This window comes from Coregonus lavaretus (assembly GCF_964263955.1).
Source record: "Coregonus lavaretus genome assembly, chromosome: 24".
NCBI lineage: Eukaryota > Metazoa > Chordata > Actinopteri > Salmoniformes > Salmonidae > Coregonus > Coregonus lavaretus.
Genome location: NC_140011.1, coordinates 40,623,837 through 40,644,539, shown reverse-complemented (window position 1 = coordinate 40,644,539; position 20,703 = coordinate 40,623,837). Strand labels below are relative to the sequence as shown.

The window sequence follows — 20,703 nt, the reverse complement described above, 5'->3', positions numbered from 1 at the left end:
GATTAGAATGTTGGAAGTCATGGGAGTTTTTAACAATGGTAGCTTTAGAATTTTGAAGAAATCCCATAAAAGTGGATGAGTTTTTTTAGAAGGTCAAAATGTTTAAAAAGTATAGATGTTATCAAAAGCAACTTAATCCAGACCGATCTACACATTTTAAAAAGTTTGAATGCCATTTCTATCTTAAACGGTGTAAGAGGAGTAGTGCTCTAAAGAATAAAAAGTCAGAAATATGGTGCAATATTTAAAGTGACTGCTGAAGCAAATCCTGTTAATAATCTGGATTAATTATCACCATCCCTTATATATCTCTAGTTTGTGTATTTCTGAGAGCTTCCTGGTGACGTTGTACTCATAGTCTCCAGGGTGATTTCCAGTCTTTAGCTTTTTATTGGTTAGTGTTTCCCAGTAGTGGTGCCAGTTCCCATTTCCGTCTTTCCCAAATCCATACACATTCACCTGCATTGGAATTAAGTGTTTAGAGAATTAATTTTATAACAGTGTTTACATTAGGTTTTATGTATGGTAATGTGGTATATTGTGTATGCAGCCTATAGGCCTACATGATTAGGGTGTTAGTGTTGTTCTTCTAGATGCATCGTGTGGTGTAGTATACAGTGTGTCTTGTAGTGAGTTGAGAAAGTACCATTCCTAGCAGAGCATGTTTTTGTATTGCTAAATACACCATGTGTCTCCTTCGCATATGACAAATAAACTTGAACTTGATGTGTGTTGATAGGTATAATCTCTTACCTCGTCACAAATGTGTAGGGCTAATATCAAAGCCATGAATCCGGTTGAGGGGTATTTGCCGTAATAGTCAAGCCAGACTTCATGAACATATTTCATGAACACAGGATTCAGAACCAATACCTGCATGAAACATATTATACATAAACAACATGATTTAATTAGAAAAATAGAAATGATGACTATTGTGATACATCCAATTTTGAGAACTCACTTAGATAGTGTCTGAGAAAAGATGTCACGATACACTGTTAGTACACTCCCGTTCTGATGCTGTCTCAAAATACATGTATGAGCCAGATCATGACTCGTAGCCAGATTTGCCTTTAGGGTTAGCAGATCTGTTTTAATCCTAATTCTTTCTGACATCACCGCCTCCTTTGTTAGGACACCGCCCATACCCAGAGCCATTTATGATGTTACGTTTTTGTAATTATGTATTTATTTAAACATATTACTCTGCCCATACCTAGTCTCTCATGGACGGACTACGTAAACATAAATGGTACTGTAGATCTGTCAAGAAAGACTATGGTAACGAGCAGCAGTAGTTCCGGTACTTGGGTTTTTCGTCACTGGTTATTTGGATGTATCAGGATTGGGCTAAAGTGATGCTCAAACTGGGGACAGGGATTTGAAGCGTAAAGCTGTCTTGTGTGTGCAGTAGTCAACGTCAGATGTAGGTTCTTAATTTGACCAGTTTCTCACAGCAGGAAAATAATCCTGCAGCAACAGGAAATGTGAATTATTATGTGGATAGTAATTAAATGGACATTTTTGGAGGGGTTGATACGTTTTACATGTTTTTTAAGCTTCTAATACATTACAAGTTTGCTTTTCCTGCGGCGCAGGAAGATTCTCAAACAAAAGGTTGATCAAATATTGTGTTGTCATGCTGTATTGTCATTCTGTGTTGTTGTCTTAGGTCTCTCTTTATGTCGTGTTGTGATTTCTCTTTTTCGTGATGTGTGATTTGTCCTACATTTAAATGTTTAATTCTAGACCCCGTCCCCACAGGAGGCATTTTGCCTCTTGCTAGGCCGTCATTGTAAATAATAATTAGTTCTTAATTGACTTGCCTGGTTAAATAAAAATAAATAAAATAAAGGTTAAATAAAATCAAATCCTACATCTGTACTGATGGGCCCCTTCTCCTATAGAATTTTCATTAAACAAACATGGCCCAACGGTCTCCAAAAAATATATATGTTGCCAATGACCCCATCCAAGGTGCTTGAATTGTGTCGAGTTTGTGGATCTACTTTCGATGCAATAAGAAAGAAATTCAATTTTATTTTAGAAAAGGTTGAACAATAAAACCGGACTACGTTCAAAATCCTCACTCCAATAATAATGGGCATACAACCAAGAAAATGTTCAGAGTATGTAACATCTAGCACTCTGAATCAGGTGATTCAATCCCTGGTCCTATCACACCTAGAGTACTGTCCAGTTACAGTGGGGAAAAAAAGTATTTATCAGCCACCAATTGTGCAAGTTCTCCCACTTAAAAAGATGAGAGAGGCCTGTAATTTTCATCATAGGTACACGTCAACTATGACGTGTAGAAAAAAATGAGAAAAAATGAGAAAAAAAATCAGACAAAATGAGAAAAAAAAAATTCCTGAAAATTACATTGTAGGATTTTTAATGAATTTATTTGCAAATTATGGTGGAAAATAAGTATTTGGTCAATAACAAAAGTTTCTCAATACTTTGTTATATACCCTTTGTTGGCAATGACACAGGTCAAACGTTTTCTGTAAGTCTTCACAAGGTTTTCACACACTGTTGCTGTTTTTTTGGCCCATTCCTCCATGCAGATCTCCTCTAGAGCAGTGATGTTTTGGGGCTGTCGCTGGGCAACACAGACTTTCAACTCCCTCCAAAGATTTTCTATGGGGTTGAGATCTGGAGACTGGCTAGGCCACTCCAGGACCTTGAAATGCTACTTACGAAGCCACTCCTTCGTTGCCCGGGCGGTGTGTTTGGTATCATTGTCATGCTGAAAGACCCAGCCACGTTTCATCTTCAATGCCCTTGCTGATGGAAGGAGGTTTTCACTCAAAATTTCACGATACATGGCCCCATTCATTCTTTCCTTTACACGGATCAGTCGTCCTGGTCCCTTTGCAGAAAAACAGCCCCAAAGCATGATGTTTCCACCCCCATGCTTCACAGTAGGTATGGTGTTCTTTGGATGCAACTCAGCATTCTTTGTCCTCCAAACACGACGAGTTGAATTTTTACCAAAAAGTTATATTTTGGTTTCATCTGACCATATGACATTCTCCCAATCCTCTTCTGGATCATCCAAATGCACTCTAGCAAACTTCAGACAGGCCTGGACATGTACTGGCTTAAGCAGGGGGACACGTCTGACACTGCAGGATTTGAGTCCCTGGCGGCGTAGTGTGTTACTGATGGTAGGCTTTGTTACTTTGGTCCCAGCTCTCTGCAGGTCATTCACTAGGTCCCCCCGTGTGGTTCTGGAATTTTTGCTCACCGTTCTTGTGATCATTTTGACCCCACGGGGTGAGATCTTGCGTGGAGCCCCAGATCGAGGGAGATTATCAGTGGTCTTGTATGTCTTCCATTTCCTAATAATTGCTCCCACAGTTGATTTCTTCAAACCAAGCTGCTTACCTATTGCAGATTCAGTCTTCCCAGCCTGGTGCAGGTCTACAATTTTGTTTCTGGTGTCCTTTGACAGCTCTTTGGTCTTGGCCATAGTGGAGTTTGGAGTGTGACTGTTTGAGGTTGTGGACAGGTGTCTTTTATACTGATAACAAGTTCAAACAGGTGCCATTAATACAGGTAACGAGTGGAGGACAGAGGAGCCTCTTAAAGAAGAAGTTACAGGTCTGTGAGAGCCAGAAATCTTGCTTGTTTGTAGGTGACCAAATACTTATTTTCCACCATAATTTGCAAATAAATTCATTAAAATTCCTACAATGTGATTTTCTGGATTTTTATTCCTCATTTTGTCTGTCATAGTTGACGTGTACCTATGATGAAAATTACAGGCCTCTCTCATCTTTTTAAGTGGGAGAACTTGCACAATTGGTGGCTGACTAAATATTTTTTTCCCCCACTGTATATGGTCATCTGCAGCAAAGAAATATATAAAAAATCTAAGAATCGCTCAAAACAGGGCTGCCAGATTAACTCTTCATTGCTCTATCCATATGAATATTATCCAAATGCATCAGAATCTCTCATGGCTTCACGTTGAAAACAAATTACTATCTAGTCTTCTGATTGTCTGTAGGAATGTTATATTTGTCAAAAAACACAGTGTTTTTCAGACCAGTTAGTACATACTAGCAACACGCATAACCACCAAACCAGACAGGTAAATTCAGGGCATCTAAGACAACCCAAGCCAAGGACAAATCGCCTTAAATCTGCAGTTTTATATAGAGCCATAGCTGAATGGAACTCTTTACCAATCTATATTTCTCAGGCAAAAAGTAAATCCACCTTCAAGAAAAAAATAGACCATATGACTGGACAGGAAATAGAAAGCATCAACTGAATGTAAAATGTGTTACCTGTCAGGTATTTGTCTGTATAGTCTACTTGTTAAATGTTTGTAAAGTCTTAATTTGTAATTGTTTGTAATGTATTATTAATTGGTGTTGGACCCTAGGAAGATTACCTAACGTTGCGGCGTTAGCTAATGGGGATCCTAGTAAAAATTCACAAATTCACAATAGAGCCCCACAGTGGAGGTGTCATAATACCCATAAAACCTAGTGGTCAAGCAGGGAAATGGTTCCAATCATTTTTCCACCATTCATTTTTCCCATAGGGGATTTTAGAAACAATTAAAATAAGGTGTCACGCCCTGGCTCTGGGGACTCTGAAATGTTGAGCCAGGGTGTGTAGTTTCTGTGTTATATTTTCTATGTTGATGTTCTAGATCGATTAGATCTATGTTGGCCAGGGTGGTTCCCAATCAGAGGCAGCTGTATCTCGTTGTCTCTGATTGGGGACCATACTTAGGCAGCCTGTTTGGCACTAGTCGGGGTGGGATCTTGATTCGTAAGGTTTGTGTGTATAACCTAGGACTTCACGTATCGTTCTTTTGTTGTTTTGTTCGTGTGTTCAGTACAAATAAAGTATGTACGCTTATCACGCTGCGCCTTGGTCCGCTTCATCCGTCAACGATCGTGACATAAGGGCTGTGTTTTGTGTAGGCTTACCCTGGCGTGACATTTTGATAACCATGTAAATCTCTCTCAGACAAAGGTTACTTTTATCAATATATTCGGCTCCCATCATGTAAACCGGATTGTAAGAGACAATGTTCTTTTGGTAAAGCATGTAAACTTTTTAATTGAACTATTATATTAAAGAGGTTGAACGGGATCTTAAGCACTTACAAATTTGTAGCATATTGTACATATTAAAAAATATAAAAAAATATATATAATTGCAGAAATGGATGACGCACAATTTTCAGGGAGCCATTTTGGCTCGTGGGCGCTACTTTCAAAACTACTTGCTGAAATTATACAAAACCTTTATAATGCATCTTTATTATGAGTATTCCCAATAATTGTAGTATTGTGTGCATGTAAACATACTCTGCACAATTCCATGTTGACACTCTTTCACTGCTTTGCGTGTGCCAACACGGATGATAAACACAAGTGAAATTATCAGAAGGGGGAGGGGGGGGGGGCTTTGGCTGTGAGTGTCCGTTTACGAGACTTTGCAAATCGTGTTATCACAATTTCTAACATGTCTCACCCGGAATTTAATTGAGCATCTGACCAAATTACGCAAGATTTTAGGGTTAACCGAGATTAGCCCATTCCTAACTAACAAACATCCTCAATTACCTACTATCCAAGATATAACAATATCATGAATTTATCATTGACTGTAGATGTATTATAACCATAATAAATGATCATGATCAACAATGTGACTCACCAAATCTTTGTTCGCCTTTATCTTCGCTCTAAGACGTGTACGTGAGCTGTTGAATAAAATTAGACCTACATTTTATCCAGAGTTGCTATGTGATCTTAGAAAAATTGTGTAACAGACTGGTGGACTAATCAAAAGGAGAGTGGTTACTCACAAAGTGATGTGAGATCCATTGGTGATGGCGCCGGGTAGCCACTGAAGGTCCAGAGTCTTGAAAGGGAAAAGCACGAGACTAGTGGTGTTGTCCAGATCTATGGCACTCTCTGGGTACATGATGTGATGCGTGGTCCGGCTGCCAACATCCTGCTCATAACCAGAGGTAGGAGCCTTGTTCATTCTGGATAACACAGAAAATCCATATCACGACTGCCATTATATTCCAAAACACTTTAATTCAAAACACATAGTCATTCATACCACCAAGACAAAAAAATTAACACACAAAACCAAACCAATATAGGCCTACATAGATGACATTAAATCATTAAGTTGGATAAAGGCAGATCTTTACCATACTGTCTTCTGTGACACCATGGTAAAGGCCATTGAGGGCTATCGCTATTTTAAAGTAGTTGATTTCTTCTTATTCAATTTTTTAGTCATTTATTTTAGCAGACGCTCTTACACAGAGCGACTTACAGTTAGTGAGTGCATACATTATTTTTTTTTTCAGTATGAAAAAGCCCCCCATGGGAATCGAACCAACAACCCTGGCGTTGCAAACACCATGCTCTACCATCTGAGCTACATCCCTGCCAGCCATTCCCTCCCCTACCCTGGGCCAATTGTGCGCCGCCCCATGGGTCTCCCGGTCACGGCCAGCTACGACAGAGCCTGGAATCGAACCAGGATCTCTAGTGGCACAGCTAGCACTGCTATGCAACACTAAAGTGTTGACTCTCCCGAGTGGCGCAGTGGTCTACAAACTGAAAGGGTGCATATACTGCCACCTGGAGTGTGTTGTCTGAACAGGTATAAAAGCCAAGGTTGGTGATTAACTGCCACATGCAGCTATGGAATGTTTGCTACTTTCTCGTGGAGTGTGATCTCATTCACTACTTCCCACAAATCTAAAAGCATTGAACAACATTTTTTAAACAGTTTTACATTTTTAGTCATTTAGCGGACGCTCTTATCCAGAGCGACTTACAGTTAGTGAGTGGATACATTATTTATTTTTTCATACCCCCCCCCCCCCCCGTGGGAACAACCACGTGCAAGTGAACAAGTGCACACTGAGGTAGGAGGGACAAATGGTACACCCTCTCAGTTGGCCTACCTTATGATGACATCACTGGAGTCGATGAGGGCTCCGTAGTGGGAGCCCTTGAGGTTCCCAGAGTTCCCCACTACAGCACAGGTCCTACAGCGCTCAGGGCCCGCGTCCATGTAGAGGTCAGCCTCAGGGATGACCTGGAACAGCTTCTCCACCACCTCGCTAAATTTGGCTTTGTTATGTTCTTTCTGCAATTTCTGGTTATTTAATTGCACCAGTCAATACATAAAACAGCAATGAATACACAATAAATACTGACACTAAAAGCAGCCTAATGCAAATTACACACCATAACATCTGAGGAAACCCTCACACTAAAGTGTTGACTCCAGAGCCACCTGCTCTTTACACTGAGGTTATTGGTGACTACAATAGCAAACCGTTAATCAGTTGTCAGTGACCACGCTTATATTGCAGCCTAAAAACATCAAATAAAATAGTTAATTCTGAATAAAACTCCCTCATATAAACACCAAAATACTCAAATTAAAAAAACACGCAACCACAGTAAACTATTGGAGATTCTTAAAGGGATAGTGTGAGGGTCAGATGAACTAGTGGATACAATTTTTATGTCTCTGCGTACAGTTTGACAGAAGTTTAAGGTAGTTTCTGGAGCGATTGCCAGAGGTGGGACTAAGTCACTATTATTCGAATCACAAGCAAGTCACAAGGTCCAAGTCTCAAGTCGAGTCCCAAGTAGAACCGGTCGAGTCTCGAGTCATGTCCAAGACGTGCATTCTAAGGACAAGTCGAGTCACAAGTCTCAAGTCAAGTAAAAATAATCGATAGAGGCAATCTCGTTCAACTACAAATCTTTGTCTATTTATTGAGGAACCAGACAGCCCTCTTCATTATTTTGTCTACAACACATTTTGATTATGTAATAATCCATTTTAACAACAAATTCCAAAAGCAAGTTTCATAAGTAAATGATACATTTCAAGCCATTTTGCCATACCAAATGACCAGTAGGCCTATGCTAGTAATTGTTGCTTGATGCCCCATTGCTACTGAGCTTGCAAAGTAAACGGTTCATATTCTTGATCACCAAAATGTTTTGGAACTGCATTTTTATTTATGTCAATCCTCTCTCCCTACAATTTGACGTTTGCGCTGCACCCGATCCTACAGCTGTACAGCAAATCAGAAATATGTTCGCTAGCTCAGTGGTTTTCTAACTTTTCGACCCGCAATCCTTAAAAAGGAGTGGTTCAAAGCTTGTGACCCCCGCGCATGCACATGCACGCATGCACAATCGCTACGCAAATGTAAACTCCCACTGGGCACAAACATCAACTCAACGTCTATTCAACCAGTGTGTGCCCAGTGGGCTGTCATTAAAGCCATAAACGGTGATGCATTTTCAAAACGCAAGATACAGAAATAAATGCAATTTACACCTGCATTTTGAGCTGAAAGTAGTTTATGTTAGCGGTCAATATCAATTTGGGATATCATGTCACATTGTCACTTCTCTGGAGTCCAGAGCAAGCAGGATCTGTCTGTAGCGTTTTTCTTCCTCACAACTATCGTAATAATTTGCCAGAATATGTTACATTTTCATCCCATAAATATTGAAGGTAGTTTGATGTTACAGCTATCTTTAGAAATATAGCCAGTACCACCACTGAGGTATATAATTTTAACCCACCCAAGCTAGGCCGATCTGAAATATGAAAGTGAAATCACCAGGTAGCCTATTGGGAAAGGGGAATGCGTTCAACCAAAATATGTCTTCCACATTTAACCCAACCACTCTGAATCAGAGAGGTGCGGGGGGCTGCATTAATCGACGTCATCGGCGCCCAGGAAGCAGTTGTTTTGGGGGCAGATTTTTCAAGTTTGCCGGCTCAGGGATTCGAACAAGCAACCTTTCAGTTACTGTCTCAATGCTCTATTTTCTTTAAAATTATTTGATAAAATATAGAATTTGGCCTTTACTACTATAGCCCATAGAAACACATTGAATGACGCATTCATAAATGGTAAAAAAATACAGTCCAAAAAGAAATCATAAGGAAGAAGGTTTTGACGTGTCTGTCCTATAGCTAGCAGATATAATAATGCTCAGGAAATATTTTGGGTTTTTTGGACACATATTTAACTCCTTATTTTTGTTGGCAGAACACTACCTCCATACTTCCATTCGTTTACATGGGTTGCCTTCAGACGAGTCCCGTGACACTTGAGGGGGTCGTAGAGCAAAACGGAGATCACCATCGTGTTCGTGAGAGTCTCCATAGAGTGGGCCAAACCGTTTGGACGCTACAGACGTTTTCGTGAGAAGACCGATTTTTGGGATGTCTCATGGTCTGACAAACACCACTGTAGCTCGGCCACCTTCCACCGCAGATGCAGAAGGCCGACATAGGTGGAGGCGGTAGATTGAGACGCAACCCATATCTCTAGCTTAAATTGAGGGATTTTGATGGGTATGTTTTTTATTATGTTACTTAGATTGATACACGGGTGCGTCAGTAGACTCATTTCCCTCCCCCCTTTCCTGCAGTCAAATGACCAAATCACCCTCTAGTGGCCTCATGAGTGGAATGTTATTAATACTTTTCATAATTTCATAATTAATCAACATTATTATTATTTTTACGCCGAAAATCTGGTTTTGATATATTTCAGTCTTCTGTGATGTATATAAAGTGTCATATTGCAATGCAAACTCAAAATTGAATACATTTCAACTCTATATCTGACATGGTACAGGTGTCTTCTTTTTCTAAGACCATAATCGATGTAGTTGAGGTGTATACTTTTCTTTTCAACAACCAAGAAATACTCTGTGTGACCCTGATTCAGCCCACTGCAGTAAAATATTTTAAGGATGTAAGTAGGCTACTCTGTTTTTGCCAAGAAAACTGGAGAAAATTAAACAAGTGCTCGCTGGTCACTAATCTGGAAAAGTGTGCCCGCTTTTGCATGCCAATGCTGATGACTGGTCATTGGTCAACAGTCAAGACGTGCAACTTTTTGGTTCTGAAGCACAGATTAGATGCTTTTTGAACAAGAATTTGGTGCAATGCCGTAGGCCTAAGTGACCGGATCAAATAAGCAAAGGTATAAACACAAAATACAAAATGGTAAATGATTTGTAGCCTATTAAATATGTAGCGTATTAAAATATATAAATGGTAGCCACTCCAGTTTTCTGCTGCTTTCATGAGGTCATCATTTAAAAAGCCTTACAACCTCTCATTCATTCAGTTTCACACTCGCAACCCCAAAAAACTTCTCAGTGCTCTAGCTCACCCGACCTGTGTTGATTGAGGGCCGATCAGAGGGCCTTTCACTAGCCAATCTGCTTTTTTGTAAGTGTGATACTGTTTCTGGCTGCATGGAGAACAATCCACAGATAATCTGTGCCACAAAATGAGTGACAAAACTTTACAAAACCAGGCCAGATAATTTCAAGTCATCAGTCTCAAGTCAAAGTCGAGTCCCGAGTCTTGAGGCTCCAAGTCGAGTCTCAAGTTATTTTATTTTATATCAAGTCGAGTCTCAAGTAATTCAAATGTGTGACTCGAGTCAGACTCAAGTCCAAGTCATGTGACTCAAGTTCTGACTGAATATGTGAATATGTGTTGGGTGTGCACTGACAATGCTTTTATTGCTTTAAGATAAGATGTAATAAATAAAAATTTAACATTTACCAGCCACCACGTTCTTGTATCGTTGGAGAGTGTCTTGTACTCTCTGGTCAGAAATGGTTTAAAAGATGTGATGAAGCGCTTCTGAAACCAGAGGTCATCGTCTGGCTGTGTCATACATTTGAGACATCCGCAATTTCTTGGAGAGATGATCCTGTCCAGTGGCCGAAGGGCATTTTTAACTAAATCCACAAGCGAATTGGAGGATAGCTGTCCAGTATAAAACACAACGATAGCAGTGATGCAGAGTAGAACGATGAAACGACAGTATTTTCTAATCCTGAAGATAATCATTTTGCCGATAGCATGGCATCTGTTGGGTGTCACAGAATCCTCACCACCTGTGGAGAGATCAATAATAAACTGATAATAACATTGTATATAGAATAGATGTAACCTATAGGTCTTAATAAAACAGCTGAAGGATGATAGGCAAATTAACATCATATTCAGTCTACATTATGTTTTGTTTTTTCAAATGTTTTACCTGAACATGTGCATAATAGCCTAATGAAGGCTATAGTTCACATGTTCACAAATTAAGAGGTAAGCTAGCCTTTGTTCTGGTTTAGTCAACAAAAAAGGTGATGTCATGACCATCAAATACCCTCTGGTCTGTCATTGAAATATATATTAAATGAAATACAGTGCCTTCAGAAAGTATTCACACCCCATGACTTTTTCCACATTTTGTTGTGTTAAAGCCTGAATTTAAAATTGATTACAGTTTTTGTCACTGGCCTACACACAATAGCCCTTAATGTCAAAGTGGAATTATGTTTTTCGAAATGTTTACAAATTAGCTCAACTGCCTTGAGTCAATAAGTACTCGACCCCTTTGTTATGGCAATCCTAAATACGTTCAGGAGTACTAATTTGCTTAACAAGTCACATAATAAGTTGCATGGACTCAATCTGTGTGCAATAATAGTGTTTAACATGATTTTTGAATGATTACCTCATCTCTGTACAATTATCTGTAAGGTATCTCAGTCGAGCAGTGAATTTCAAAGCTCAAAGACCAGGGAGGTCTTCCAATGCCTCACAAATAATGTGGCAAAGCAATTATTTTTTTGTCAAAAAGTTACGTTACTGATTACAATTTTGGACAGGTAACTAGTAACTGTAACGGATTACATTAAGAAAGTAACCTACCCAACCCTGGTTGTCGGTAACTTTTGCTGTAACACGCAAGTGAGAGAACAAGGGATAAGTTGACATATAAATACGTCCCAAGATTTATACTAATTGGCTGAGAGACAGGAAGGTGATTATTGCACGAGTGCAGGCATAGGTTTTTCAGCAGGTGTGGTGAATTTGCATTATTGTGACGTGCTCATATGCTATAAAGGTGAATGACATTCCGCACATGGCTTATAGTACAAGATGAGGAGAGACATAATGCTATGCTGATAACGTTTGTTAACACTAACATACAGTGTATTCGGAAAGTATTCAGACCCCTTGACTGTTTCCACATTTTGCTATGTTACAGCCTTATTCTAAAATGGATAACATTGTTTTTCCCCCTCATCAGTCTACAGACAATACCCCATAATCACAAAGGAAAAACTGGTTTTTAGATATTTTTGCATATGTATTAAAAATATAAAATGGAAATATCACATTTACATAAGTATTCAGACCCTTTACTCAGTACTTTGTTAAAATGCCTTTGGCAGCGATTACAGCCTTGAGTCTTCTTGGGTATGACACAGCTGTATTTGGGGAGTTTCTCCCATTCTTCTCTGCAGATCCGCTCAAGCTCTGTCAGGTTGGATGGGGAGCGTCGCTCCACAGCTATTTTCAGGTCTCTCCAGAAACGTTCTATCGCGTTCAAGTCCGGGCTCTGGCTGGGCCACTCAAGGACATTCAGAGACTTGTCCCAAAACCACTCCTGTGTTGTCTTGGCTGTGTGCTTAGGGTCATTGTTCTGTTGGAAGGTGAACCTTCACCCCAGTCTGAGGTCCTGTGCGCTCTGGATCTCTCTGTACTTTGCTCCATTCATCTTTCCCTCAATCCTGACTTGTCTCCCATTCCCTGCCGCTGAAAAACATCCCCACAGCATGATGCTGCCACCACCATGCTTCACCGTAGGGATGGCATTGGCCAGGTGATGAGCGGTGCATGGTTTAATCCAGACGTGACGCTTGGCATTCAGGCCAAAGAGTTCAATCTCGGTTTCATCAGATCAGAGAATCTTGTTTCTCATGGTCTGAGAGTCCTTTAGGTGCCTTTTGGCAAACTCCAAGCGGGTTTGTCATGTGCCTTTTACTGAGGAGTGGCTTCCTTCTGGCCTCTCTATCATAAAGGCCTGATTGGTGGAGTGCTGCAGAGATGGTTGTCCTTCTGGAAGGTTCTCCCATCTCCACAGAGGAACTTTGGAGCTCTGTCAGAGTGACCATTGGGTTCTTGGTCACCTCCCGGACCAAGGCCCTTCTCCCCCGATTGCTCTAGGAAGAGTCTTGTTGGTTCTAAACTTCTTCCATTGAAGAATGATGGAGGCCACTGTGTTCTTGGGGATCTTCAATGCTGCAGACATTTTTTGTACCCTTCCCCAGATCTGTGTCTCGACACAATCCTGTCTCGGAGCTCTACGGACAATTCCTTCGACCTCATGGCTTGGTTTTTGCTCTGACATGCACTTTAAACTGTGGGACCTTATATAGACAGGTGTGTGCTTTTCCAAATCATGTCCAATCAATTGAATTTACCACAGGTAGACTCCAATGAAGTTGTATAAACATCTCAAGGATGATCAATGGAAACAGGATGCACCTGAGCTCAATTTCGAGTATCTAAAGTATATTATTGAGTATTGTGAGTATTGTGTATTGTGTGTAGATTGATGAGGGGAAAAAACGATTTAATCAATTTTAGAATAAGGCTGTAATGTAACAAAATGTGGAAAAAGTCAAGGGGTCTGAATACTTCCCGTATGCACATAACATTCCAACTATGACCATAGAAGAGGAAGCAATGTGTTGTTTTTACTGTGCTTACTGAATGAAGTGAGCTGCCCACTCAGACCAGCCTTACTTATTGGCCTTTCTTTATAAACTACATTAGTGTTCCAAAGAATAACTATAAAAAAAGTCAGAAATAAGTTGTACAATACTGCTGATGCAAGTCCCATTAACTAGAAAAGTAAATGTCCTAAAGATGTGTGTGGTTGCTAGCTTGTCTTAAAGTTGTTAAGGTTGTAAAATAAGAAGTGGTGAAAGTAAGGCAGTAAGGTCCGGTATGTCAGAGGCATGAAAAATGAGCAAATGGACTTGAAAACAGGTGATATGTAATGCAATGCGGTTCAACAAGAACACTGATATTTTGCCAAGGCAGAGATGAGTGGCCGAGGCGCGCGGACAGAAGTGGAAGCATTAATTCTGGCATAATGACAATGGCCAAATGTCATTACACTTTTTGGTGTTTTGTGTAACAGATGTCTCTTTCCATTCACCACTGTTTGGAAGCTGGAAATATGTTGCGAATGGATGAATTTGCGCGAGTAGCCTAGTAAAGGAGCCCTTTGAAGTGATTGTTTGACAATCAGATGAAAACATCATGACTGGTTGTGTTTATGGCACAATAAAAGGTAATACATTTTTTTATACAAAATAATGACAAATATTTATGACTAGGCCTACAGAGATGCTATTGAATTAATGGGGATTCTAAAAAATTATTATATGATTAGGCCCCGCCATTTAGGTAGAGCGGCAGTTTGACGAGAGCGGCATTTTCCGAGCTAAACTCACCAAGACGTACCTCCAACAACACATAACACCTCACATTATTCTGCCTAAATGCAATGATAACAGCACTAACAGTGCCCACTTTGCCAAGGGCAAGGGCGCAAAATATTTAGCTTGTCCATGCCCAGCGCGCCTCTCCAGGGTGCTGTTGGAGAGACGCAGCGCTGCAGCGCTCCACCAACGCTCCATTAAATTAATTTAACTTTTTTTTTTTTTTTTTTTTCACCTTTATTTAACCAGGTAAGCCAGTTGAGAACAGGTTCTCATTTACAACTGCGACCTGGCCAAGATAAAGCAAAGTAGTGCAATAAAAACAACACAGAGTTACATATGGGGTAAAAAAAAACATAAAGTCAGAAATACAACAGAAAATATATATACAGTGTGTGCAAATGTAGCAAGTTATGGAGGTAAGGCAATAAATAGGCTATAGTGCAGAATAATTACAATAGTATTAACACTGGAATGCTAGATGTGCAAGAGATTATGTGCAAATAGAGATACTGGGGTGCAAAAGAGCAAAATAAATAACAATATAGTGATGAGGTAGTTGGGTGGGCTAATTTCAGATGGGCTGTGTACAGGTGCAGTGATCGGTAAGGTGCTCTGACAACTGATGCTTAAAGTTATTGAGGGAGATAAGAGTCTCCAGCTTCAGAGATTTTTGCAATTCGTTCCAGTCATTGGCAGCAGAGAACTGGAAGGAATGGCGGCCAAAGGAGGTGTTGGCTTTGGGAATGACCAGAGAGATATACCTGCTGGAGCGCAGACTACGGTAGAAAGAGTAGTAGCCTATGTGGTTTTTCTGTAGCCCATAGACTGGAGACCAAATGTATTACAATTTCATGAGACATACACTTTTTCAATCATTGACTTAGTGCGGGAGCAACGAAACTAGTTAACGAAAGTCAACTAAAAAGGCAAGCGGTTAGACATCAGTTTTGGAGCGGATGCGGCATAATCCAACAGAGGTGGACAGCAAATTGTGCTGAAAGTAATTCATTTGAACAATTGTCTTCATTTTAATTCGACCTCACTAACAACAAGAGGGCTTTGTTGGAGCCTATTTCTTCTTATAAAAAAATAAGAGGTAGGGCTACCTGTTTGACAGACGCAATAGATGTCGGTATAGCCAAATCCCCCAATACTGTCACCATGCACTCCTTAAATACCTCCATGTCTGGGAGCGGCTTGGTGTGTTTGGTTAAACCAGGGCTCACATTAAGTGAGGGTATGCCTCTTTGTTAAAGACAAGGGCAAAAAAAGGATACCTATTGTTAGCTTTATTTTTTGAAATAAATCAATTAAAAGTATCCAGATAATATAAAGCATTATATAACAATGCTTAACTCCGTGATGCCTTATTCTAGAAACAGGCTTTAAAATGCCCACAAAATACGTGACTCTGATGCATATGGAGATATATTGATTCCTTCCTATCATGGATGAAGCCTGAGCTGGAATGTGAAGCTAACTAAAGCTAGCCAATTCAATAAAAACCTGAGTACATCTTAGCTAGATTCTTAGTATACCCCTCAGGGTTAACAATAACATGTATCGACGTTTGAAAGGACAACACACCATTACAGATGTCAGCAAGCAAAACATTTAAGTAAACAAAACACAGAACATACATGAAAATCAAAAGGTACAAGTCAAAAAAGTACAATCCTCCACGAGTAGGGTCTGAATTATTTTAAATATATACACACTTACCTGCAGAACATGTAGATGTTGCACTTCTCTAACCCTGCCTCATCTGGAACATTATAAATCGGAGTCAGAAGAACACCAACAGTAACCACCGGCAGAGCAAACGTTTATTTCAGTTCAGGAGTAAATGGATGAGAAATGTGACAGCAGTCATCTATCTCCAGTCCACTTCCCTGAATGAGTCATAAACAGCAACAAGTTATGCATTTACATTTTAGTCATTTAGCAGACGCTCTTATCCAGAGCGACTTACAGCTAGTGCATACATTATTTTTTTCATACCCCCTGTGGGAATCGAACCCACAACCCTGGCGTTGCAAATGCCATGCTCTATCAACTGAGCTACATCCCTGCCGGCCATTCCCTCCCCTACCCTGGACGATGCTGGGCCAATTGCGCGCCGCCCCATGGGTCTCCCGGTCGCGGCCGGCTACGACAGAGCCTGGATTCGAACCAGGATCTCTAGTGGCACAGCTAGCACTGTGATGCAGTGCCTTAGACCACTGCTCCGGGAGACAACATGTATTTTAAGTATTATTAGGTATTAAGTTGTGTATTTTCAGTAAAAATTGTTATGTTGTACTATTAACTGACCAAATATACACTGAGTATACCAAACACTGAGTTGCAGAACAGCCTCAATTTGTCGGGGCATGGACTCCACAAGGTGTCGTAAGCGTTTCATAGGGATGCTGGCCCATGTTGATTCCAATGCTTCCCACAGCTGTCCTTTGGGTGGTGGAACATTCTTGAGACACACAGGAAACTGTTGAGCGTGAAAAACCCAGCAGCTTTGCAGTTCTTGACACACTCAAACCAGTGCGCCTCGCACCTACTACCATACCCAGTTCAAAGGCACTTAAATATTTTGTCTTGCCCATTCAATTGTCTAAAGGCTTAAATATCCGTATTTAACCTGTCTCCTCCCTTTCATCTACACTGACTGAAGTGGATTTAACAAGTGACATCAATAAGGGATCATATTTTTCACCTGGATTCACCTGGTCAGTCTGTGTTTTGGAAAGTGCAGGTGTTCTTAATGTTTAGTATACTCAGTGACTCTAGAGTTTACTTCTCCTGTTCTCACCCATGGCCATGACCCAAATTACAGAAATTAGGAGGCGCTGATAGAATGCAATTTATTGCATTAAAGTTTGGAAAAGTAAGCCATGCTATCTCCCTGTATTGTCTCTCTGTATTGCCTCCCACTATTCCTCCAGGGATTAAACAAGGCAGAATTGACAGGGCTGTGGAACTGAAAGGCTAAACACATGGAATACTGAGGAATATTTGAGGCTGCTCAGAGGAGAAAGGGGAGGCCCATCTTCCTCAGTGAATTTCAGAAAAATTAAATAGTGACACATTTAAAAAGTTATCCTTTAAGATACAACTATTAAATATATCATCAAATAAATTGTTGGGAACACACTGTTTTGCAATGAAGGTCTACAGTAGCCTCAACAGCACTCTGTAGGGTAGCACCATGGTGTAGCCGGAGGACAGCTAGCTTCTGTCCTCCTCTGGGTGCATTGACTTCAATACAAAACTTAGGAGAATCATGGTTCACACCCCCTTCCATAGACTTACACAGTAATTATGACAACTTCTGGAGGACATCCTCCGACCTATCAGAGCTCTTGCAGCATGAACTGACATGTTGTCCACCCAATAAAAGGATCAGAGAATTAATCTAGTACTGAAAGAACAAGCCATATCTAGCTAGCACTGCAGTGCATAAAATGTGGTGAACAAATTAATTTCTTCAAAGATGAAGGAGAATCGAGAGGAGAGAGAGAGAGCTAGCTATATTTCATATTTCTTTTTCACATTCACTTAGATAGCGAATGCAGCCTACTCAAACACACGGCTCAAACAGAGAGGGATGCTATGTTAGCTAGCTGGCTTTGGCTAGCTTTTGGCTTTATTAATTAATTGCCACGGTGGCCCGCCGGTGTAACTGCTAAACTGCTTGCCGACTGTACTGCATGATTGTAGCGGGTTTACTAACACATTAGATCTAGTAGCTATGTTGACTAGCTATGATGTTAGCTAATAGGGTGACATTAACAATGTAGGCTGTGTGTAGCGGTTAGCGGTTATGATTTGAAGGTTTGGCTTGGAAAGGTTTTTTCGTCTGGTCACAGACAGCTGATGTGTTGTGCACAGAAGTCCACAAGCGAAGGGAAGAGGTGAGAGGAGGAGAGTGCGTCTATGCAAGAAGGAATTCTACAATAAGCAAAATGATCATGCTGTTTGTATGTGGCTGCTATGAAAGTGAAATCTGTTTGCGTGTGATCAGCGGTGTATTCCTTCTGCCAATTCTGTTGAAAAACATTTCTTAAACGGAAGCAAACGGAACGAAACAGGGATAAACATAGCTGAATTTGTCCAATAGAAACTATCGCTTACAACTGTTGGACTAATGATTACTCCCTAGGTCAGTTAGATGCAGGCAAGAAGAGTGTGTAAGGCGGTATTGAATGTGTCACTGTCTGTCACCTTGATTACTCTTCATTTTTCTCTTGACCTATGCACCTACATTGTAAACTTAAATTCATAGGCTAGGCTGTAACAACCTCATGATGGGTATAGGGAAAATTTGAGTATCATGTTGTAGCCTAAACTTATCGATGTTACATTGAGCTGGGTGAATGGATTATGGATGACAGTCATCCAATATGCTGTAATAGAAATAAGGCCATGCTCATGAAAATAATCGTCCTCCCTCATCTTAAATGTCACCGACCGCCACTGATTTACACTAGGATATTTTTTTTTGCTACCACCAGTACATGGACATTGTAATCATAAAACCTAGCTATGGTTATTACACCAAGTTTATATGTATGGTTTATATTATACAGTATTGTATAATGTAATAAGGTTCGCATTAACTTTCACCTACCAACTCATTGACATTGTAGTCATGTACTATGATAAGAAGAGCAACAAGATTGATGTAATAAAAACCTGTTATGAAAGCAGATACTGTATTATTAGGAGACAAGGGATCATCAACAACTGTCTACACCTGTGTGTGTGTGTGTGTGTGTGTGTGTGTGTGTGTGTGTGTGTGTGTGTGTGTGTGTGTGTGTGTGTGTGTGTGTGTGTGTGTGTGTGTGTGTGTGCGCGCAGCCTATTATCTTAAACCTACAGTACCCTACCGGTCAAAAGTTTTAGAACACCTACTCATTCAAGGGTTTTTCTTTATTTTTACTATTTTCTACATTGTAGAATAAAAGTGAAGACATCAAAACTATGAAATAACACATATGGAATCATGTACTTACCAACAAAGTGTTAAAAAAAATATATATATATATTATAATTGCGATTCTTCAAATAGCCACCCTTTGCTTTGATGACAGCTTTGCACACTCTTGGCATTCTCTCAACCAGCTTCATGAGGTAGTCACCTGGAATGCATTTCAATTAACAGGTGTGCCTTAAAAGTTAATTTGTGGAATTTCTTTCCTTAATGTGTTTGAGCCAATCAGTTGTGTTGTGACAAGGTAGGGGGGGTATACAGAAGATAGCCCTATTTGGTAAAAGACCAAGTCCATATTATGGCAAGAACAGCTCAAATAAGCAAAAAGAAATGACAGTCCATCATTACTTTAAGACATGAAGGTCAGTCAATATGGAACATTTCAAGAAATGTGAAAGTTTCTTTAAGTGCATTCGCAAAAAGCATTAAGCGCTATGATGAAACTGGCTCTCATGAGGACCGTCACAAGAATGGAAGACCCAGAGTTACCTCTGCTGCAGAGGATAAGTTCATTAGAGTTATCAGCCTCAAAATTCCAGCCCAAATAAATGCTTCACAGAGTTCAAGTAACAGACACATCTCAACATCAACTGTTCAGAGGAGACTGTGTGAATCAGGCCTTCAAGGTCAAATTGATGCAAAGAAACCACTTCTAAAGGACACCAATAATAAGAAGAGACTTGCTTGGGCCAAGAAAGATGAGCAATGGACATTAGACTGGTGGAACTGGAGTCCAAATTGGAGATTTTGGATTCCAACCGCTGTGTCTTTGTGAGACGCGCTGTGGCTAAAACGGATGATCTCCGTATGTGTATTTCCCACCGTAAAGCATGGAGGAGGATGTGTTATGGTGAGTGGGTGCTTTGCTGGTGACACTGTCTGTGATTTATTTAGAATTCAAGGCAAACATAATCAGCATGGCTACCACAGCATTCAGCAGCGATACACCATCCCATCTGGTTTGGGCTTAGTGGGACTATCATTTGTTTTTCAACAGGACAATGACCCAACACACCTCCAGGTTGTGTAAGGACTATTTTACCAAGAAGGAGAGTGATGGAGTAATTCATCAGATGACCTGGCCTTCACAATCCCCCGACCTCAACCAAATTGAGATGGTTTGGGATGAGTCAGACCGCAGAGTGAAAGAAAAGCAGCCAACAAGTGCTCAGCATATGTGGGAACTCTTTCAAGACTGTTGGAAAAGCATTCCAGGTGAAGCTGGTTGAGAGAATGCCAAGAGTGTGCTGTCATCAAGGCAAAGGGTGGCTATTTGAAGAATCTCAAATATAAAATATATTTTGACTTGTTTAACACTTTTTGGGTTACTACATGATTCCA

General features: G+C 40.3%; 1 protein-coding gene across 1 annotated transcript; it reads right to left on the bottom strand.

Moving 5' to 3' along the window:
* Nucleotides 1-291: 291 nt before the first annotated feature.
* LOC311099878 (CMP-N-acetylneuraminate-beta-galactosamide-alpha-2,3-sialyltransferase 1-like) lies at nt 292-16,183 on the bottom strand (the record flags this gene model as incomplete). Its single annotated transcript, XM_084140600.1, has 7 exons — nt 16,098-16,183; nt 10,633-10,970; nt 6,971-7,164; nt 5,846-6,028; nt 5,695-5,740; nt 754-873; nt 292-459 (listed from the first exon to the last, which is right to left on the bottom strand). Exons 2-7 carry the CDS (start codon nt 10,921-10,923, stop codon nt 292-294), a joined length of 1,002 nt encoding a protein of 333 aa, XP_083996726.1. The 5' UTR covers nt 10,924-10,970; nt 16,098-16,183.
* Nucleotides 16,184-20,703: the final 4,520 nt, after the last annotated feature.